The sequence below is a fragment of the Gavialis gangeticus genome, unplaced genomic scaffold (assembly GCF_001723915.1).
Source record: "Gavialis gangeticus isolate Ggan-Ray unplaced genomic scaffold, GavGan_comp1, whole genome shotgun sequence".
Taxonomy (NCBI): Eukaryota; Metazoa; Chordata; order Crocodylia; family Gavialidae; genus Gavialis; species Gavialis gangeticus.
Genome location: NW_017729022.1, coordinates 176,778,780 through 176,784,672, shown reverse-complemented (window position 1 = coordinate 176,784,672; position 5,893 = coordinate 176,778,780). Strand labels below are relative to the sequence as shown.

The window sequence follows — 5,893 nt, the reverse complement described above, 5'->3', positions numbered from 1 at the left end:
GGGTGGCACTTTTTAATTGGAGTGGCTCCAAGAGCTGCTCTAATTAAAGTGCCACCACATCACCTGTATTGGCATCCCTGCACTTAAAAATGGCGGTAGGGGTGCTTGAACTGAAGTTAATTCATTCGCGCTTTAGTTCAAGTGCCCCCACCACTATTTTTAAGTGTGTGGACACTGATGCATAAGACACAGGAGGCTGCTGGAGCATGGCAATTGCCACACTCCAGCAGACTCAATTAACCGAGTCTGCTCCAATGTGATGGAATTCCAGCACATTGAAACAGCCTCTGCACTTGTGTAGGGATGTCCTAAAATAAGCCAGGGTAGAATCAAGTTCAATCACCCATGGACTATGAGGGTGGTTAAGAACAGGCTACCTAGTGAAGCTGTGGAATCTCTATGCTTGGAAACTTTCAAGAGCTGGTTGGATAGGTGTTTGGCTGGGATGGTTTAACTGGGGATGATCCTGCCTTGAGCAGGGGGCTGGATTAGATGACTTTGTGAGGTCCCTTCCAGCCCTACTTTTCTATGATCATATTGTGTTTGTGTTTAAATAAAATTCAGCAACTATGACTGCTGATGCACAAGAACCTGATCCCTTTTCTGATTATAACTGTATTTTTACAAACTGAAAAAGTTCAGCCTGAAGGAATTCATTTAGTTACACCTGCTCTAGTCATTCCTTTTGAATTTTTTTTGAAGCCATGTTAAGGGGTCTCCTTGTGTTGTCCTACTCTTCTCACTAGTTCTACTATACATGTCAAACCAAACACAAATTCTGGCAAACATGTCTCATCTTTCAAAAGTGCATGTTAAAAGAAATCAATCAAGTTTTGTTTAGCACTACAGCAGATCATTTAAAAAATTGAATATTGAACATTGAATATTTCATCTCATTCAGGATTTTGCTGTAAAAAAAACTTTAGAAGGCTGTCTGGATAAAGTACAAATAAAAAAAAAAAAGCTAGGTAAATGCACATGCTTTCAAAAAAGATTTAAGTACACCTGGAAATCGTGTAAATAAAACATTTACAATAGTCTTGTCCTGGGTCTTGATATTCAAGATCCTTGTTGGGTTTTTCATCTCTCCAGTTCTGCTTTCAGTATTTCTCCCCAAGTATCAGCATCCATAGGATACATGCTTGTTTCTGGCAAGCTACTGCTTGACTGAATATTGCTGTATTTGCCATTCAGCCATTCCTGCTTCACTTTACTCTTCCAGTAATTTCTCAGTAGCGTGATCTAAAAGAAAATGAAACCATTAAGAGGCCTGCAAAAACTAAGCCAACTTGGGAGGGCCCTATGAATATATTGCGTGGGGAGTTGGGAAAACTAATGCTTTATACTAGCAAAAGCATTTAGAATACATACAAATGTGTAGGTCTTCAATTTAATGTCCAAATATACTGCTATCCTCTAGCAGATCAAGGCTTCTAACTTCTGTCTCTCAGTCAAGGTGAGGATCAGTCTCACTTCTCCTGCTGAATCTTAAGGCATGGGGATTAGTGTGGGACAAGGAGCCTTACATTGTAGGGGAAGGTTGAACTCCTACCTCTTTAAGCTTCTATAATTTTCAATTTGTCCTGAAATAAACATGTCCTGAGTTTGGATTTGAGGACTTTGAATGACCTCTTCTTATATATGCTCTTCAAGCAAGTGGTCAAGTTCTTCTATATACCCACCCTATTGTCTGCCACAATAAGTTCTGACCTATTGTGGTGGATGCAGCTTGTTACCACCACCTAGAGAGTGGTGGAAAAAGTGCTTTGGAAATGGCTGGGAAATGGTTATGTATAAAACTACCAAATGGCCTGGTTTGAAAATGGCTGTCTTGGAGTCCTGAAGAAATCTGAAAAATTGAGATTTTTGGCATGGTTTAAAGGTTTGTTTTGTTTTTCTCTCTTCAAAATGCATCCCACTCTGCTGTTGTGGTATAGTTAAATGGACCTCTGAATATTTGCTCTCCCAAACTGGAAAGTATATGGCCAGTATAGTGCAGTTCTGCACGTGTGCAGTACTTGCATTGTACTGGGACAGTGTTGCCCTGGGTTGGGTTGTCATTTTAGTAGCTTTAGTCATGAAAGAGGGAAAGACCTGGATTTCATCTGCTTTATTAACAGGGCCAGTTACAAGGAGGTGGTACGTTTTGCTTCTGTATCTGTGAGAACTGAATGACCACATTTTGCTCAAAGTCCTGTCTCTGTTGACCCTAGTCTCATTCTGATCCATTAGAACAATTCTTCTGAAAGGAGATGGCTCTGAAGCTGCTTTACTCGCTGAGTTGCACTAGCCAGTTGACTTTAATCAGATGGAGACCTTAAAATCCACTCTGTTCTTTCTGTCCTATCCTGGTTGAAGGTGGTGTCTAAATCCATCCCCTTTCTGATCTCCTCTGAGCTTGCTCAGCAAGTTCGGAACCTCCTGGGCAGCAGCTGTAGCTGTTGTTTCCCATCTACTGTCCATACCTGGATAAGAAGCTGTATACATGGAAGTGTTCTCTGTTCCAGCAGACTTCAGGACTCCCAAAATATCCAGGCAGGCTTATTCCACTGAAGTGAAATTATGGGATATGTGTCAGTCAGTAACTGTGTCCCTGTCTCAAGTGTTACATTCCTTTTCTTGAACGATCTCTTCTTGGGGATTAAGGGAGAGTTTATTTTATCTCCAAGATATGATTTGTAAGTGTTTTCGTGATTTATCAGTTTTCAGAATTAGATCTGTTCATGGGCAAAAAAGAGCTACTAGATGACAACTTTTGATTGCTATTGATTATGGATGGATTGGAAATACTGATCTACATGCAATTCTCTATGTTCTGTTACACATTCCTGAAACACTTCAGTTTCCCCAAAGCTAATGTTAATGCTTAAATTTACCTTCCATGAATATCCATTTCCTCGATCACAATCAATCTCTCGCTGACAGACAGCTCTTACAATTAAACAGTGGTTTTTCCACAAATTGTCACTGTTCTCAATAGCATGATTCCAGCTCTTGCATGTCATTGCTGCACTACATAAACTCTGAATGTCAAGTTTACTGAAAATTTTACAACTGATTTCTGGAGGCAAAACATCTACAAAGTTCTCTTGACTTTCTCTCTTTCTCTTGTCGGGAGGAAGGATTGTTGGTTCTTCACAAGAAACAACCGACTGCTTGTTCCTCTTGGAAGTTTTCTGCATAATTTAAGGCCTTGACCAATCAAATCTGTAAACCTGGGGGAGCAGGGAAAATATTACAAAATGATCAGTGAAAATAACAAAGGATAGTTACTGGAATAACACTATTAATATTATTTTAATCCTATAATAAGTGGTGTCAACACTTGCCCTCATTGTTTTTATTTATTTTTTGTTTCTTTATACTTTGATCTCTTAGAAAATGTTCAGTTAAACAAGTATTACACTCCCAATACTGGCTGATGAAATGAATTGTGTGTTGCAACTTATATTTCCCTTTTAAAACCAGAAGATGATTTATTCATATATAATGTCGCACTGATACCTCGGGTACATGCATATTAATATTATACGTTCTGAATGCTACAGAATTTGATGCATGGGGAATCTTTTTTTAGCTGGGATGCTATATTGAGGATTTGGTTACCCTTTATGGACCTTAATGATCCCATAGCATTCTTTGGACTACAAGTCTGTTCTGCAAGCCATATTAGCCTTCCCTCTGTATAATACTTCCACTGAATTCTTTTTTGGAGGTGGCAGTCCTGAAATCTTAAATGCTTTTTTTAGATGGAGGGAAAAATCAGCAGGTGCTCACTGCTATGCCAGCTGCTTATTCCAGGAACTAAAATATATGGTAACCTGGACCATATAAATGGTGGCCTATGAATATCCAAATCTCTAGAGGATGGTGACAATATTGTCAAAGCCAAATGTTCAAAATTTAATTCTTCAGCTCCCAAACATCACTGGTGACTTAAACGATTTGGAGAAAAAAGAGAGAGAGAGAAGAGGCTCACTCTCTCCTGCAGAAAACCCCTTCAGGAATTTTGTTGGGCTAGAAGCTTTAAAAAAAGATGGCTAAAGGTAATGCCTGGACGTACAGCATTATTCCCATACCACCACACATCTCCAGGAGCTGCAGCTTTCAGTAACTTTCCAATCATGAGACTTCACAGAAAAGGGCAAGAACTAGCAACACTGCAAATCAACCATGAAAACTAATTGGGAGGGAACAGCATAGGGATGCTGTCTGTGTAGAGGGGAAGGGAATGGATGGGGAAGATCTGTCTCTTGCCAAACATTTCTCTCAGCACATTACAAAGGAGTAAGAAGTGGTGTTGTTGCTGTGATGGTCCAGAAAATGAGAGGGGCAAGGATGTCTTGGGGCAGGGGTTCTTCACCCCCAGCCTGGGGGCAGATCTGGCCGTGTCATCTGGCCTTTGGGCCTCCCCATGGGTCTGGAAACTTAGCAGTGCGGGAGCAGCGGCACTGCTCTTCTGTTGTCAAGCTGCCATTCATGGGGAGCCCCAGGCCCTGCGTGCTAGATCAAGTGCAGATCCCAGTGGACAGGGCCAGTCAGGGTGGTGTTAAGTTCCAGGGCCAAATCCTGGAGGGGGGGGGGGAAGAGAGGTCAGGAAGGGGCAGCGCCAGGCCCCAACTGCAGTGCGGAAGGGTAAAACGGAGTGGTGTTTGGACCCCATCCCAGCTTGTGGGGGTAGGAGGGCTCAGCACCCCGCAGTCCAACCAGGTACATGGAGGTGGTAAAGGTGCTGAGTCAAAGGGCCTGATTTTTGGTATGTGGGGCTCCATCCACCCTATAGACCAGCTCCAGGCCACTCATGCAGCCTACAGAACCAAGAGACTGAGCATCAATCTTAGGGCGCTCTCTTTTCTTGGACCAGCTGCATAATTGGGATAAAAGTTAGACAAGCTTTTGGATCCAAGACCATCTTCCTTGGGCCGCATGCCTTGCCTTGAAAAGCTCATCTGCCTTTAATCCCGACTCCAGAATCGGTCTGATGAGAGAGACATCCCCCCACCCCCAAGGGTCCCACCCCACCTTCAAATGAAAGCTGGTGAGAAAATCCAGCTGTGCAATCATTGCATGTTTTTGAGCACCAGTGTGGTAACCAGCTGGCTCTCTTTAGCTGGATGGACATTTTCTATTTCTGTTTTGGCATAAGGAGTGCTTGGCGTAGGTGGCCAGTCTATATTTTATTGTGCATGCCTAGGCAGTGAATGGTGTAATATAGGCAAGGGCTGAAAAAGGCCAGGGAGGAGTCCCACTGGGGCCTGGCTCTAACCAAACGCTAAGCCAGCAGCAGACCAAAGCTCCAGCCCCACCAAACCAGGGGCAGGCATTGAGGCTGGCAACGACCGCGGCACAGGCCCACCCTGGCCCAACTGCCTCCCGCCACGCGCCCCAGGGGCGAGGCGCGCGTGCGTAGAACGCAGAAACGAAGTTGGCACCCGGCGGCCCCGGCTTAAGCCCCGCCCCCTTCCCCACTACCTAGCCTCGCGCCGTGACGAGTCGCCCCCATTCCAACCGGGATGTTTACATGACGGCTGCCTCCCCCGGCTCGGGCGCATGCGCTGGAGAAGGGCGGCGGCCGCGAGGCATGCTAGGACATGTAGTTTTCCCGGGAAGGGGGGGGAGCGGCTGTTGGAGACCACCGCTTCCGGGAGGCCCGGCCGGGCCTAGGGGAGGTTTTCAACGCAAGTGGGCGGGGCCTCGAAAGTGGAAGCACGGAAGGGGGAGGGGGGAGGAAAACCTCCCTCTGGGCGGCTCCCTCTCGCCATGTCAGGATTTCAGTTAGCGCCCGCGGACGGGGGCTGCCCTGTGGCGCTACCGCGCGGGGAGACAGTGATAGGAAGAGGCCCCCTGCTGGGCGTAAGTGTGGCGGGGGGGGGGGGGGGGGGGGGGGAAAGGG

At 45.3% G+C, this 5,893-nt stretch overlaps 2 protein-coding genes across 7 annotated transcripts in view; one reads left to right on the top strand and one right to left on the bottom strand.

Annotated features, from left to right (window-relative positions):
* Positions 1 to 790: 790 nt before the first annotated feature.
* Positions 791 to 5,555, bottom strand: FBXO48 (F-box protein 48). 5 transcript variants are annotated; one of them, XM_019516562.1, is made up of 3 exons: positions 5,473 to 5,555; positions 2,877 to 3,215; positions 791 to 1,242 (listed from the first exon to the last, which is right to left on the bottom strand). In XM_019516562.1, the coding sequence occupies exons 2-3, from the start codon at positions 3,180 to 3,182 to the stop codon at positions 1,081 to 1,083; spliced, it is 468 nt and encodes a 155-aa protein (XP_019372107.1). In that variant the 5' UTR covers positions 3,183 to 3,215; positions 5,473 to 5,555; the 3' UTR covers positions 791 to 1,080. The 5 variants fall into 5 exon arrangements, 1 of the variants encoding a protein (XP_019372107.1); XR_002097100.1 differs by lacking the exon at positions 5,473 to 5,555 and adding an exon at positions 2,466 to 2,549 and having other exon boundaries at positions 1,157 to 1,242; positions 2,877 to 2,957; XR_002097098.1 differs by lacking the exons at positions 791 to 1,242; positions 5,473 to 5,555 and adding exons at positions 1,568 to 1,742; positions 2,466 to 2,549 and having other exon boundaries at positions 2,877 to 2,957.
* A 143-nt stretch (positions 5,556 to 5,698) lies between these two features.
* APLF (aprataxin and PNKP like factor) overlaps positions 5,699 to 5,893 on the top strand; it is a 112,887-nt gene continuing 112,692 nt past the window's right edge. For both annotated transcript variants that reach the window (XM_019516561.1, XM_019516559.1), the window contains exon 1: positions 5,699 to 5,853. In XM_019516561.1, coding sequence (XP_019372106.1) covers positions 5,761 to 5,853 — 93 coding nt within the window. In that variant the 5' untranslated portion in view covers positions 5,699 to 5,760. The remainder of the gene's footprint in view (positions 5,854 to 5,893) is intronic.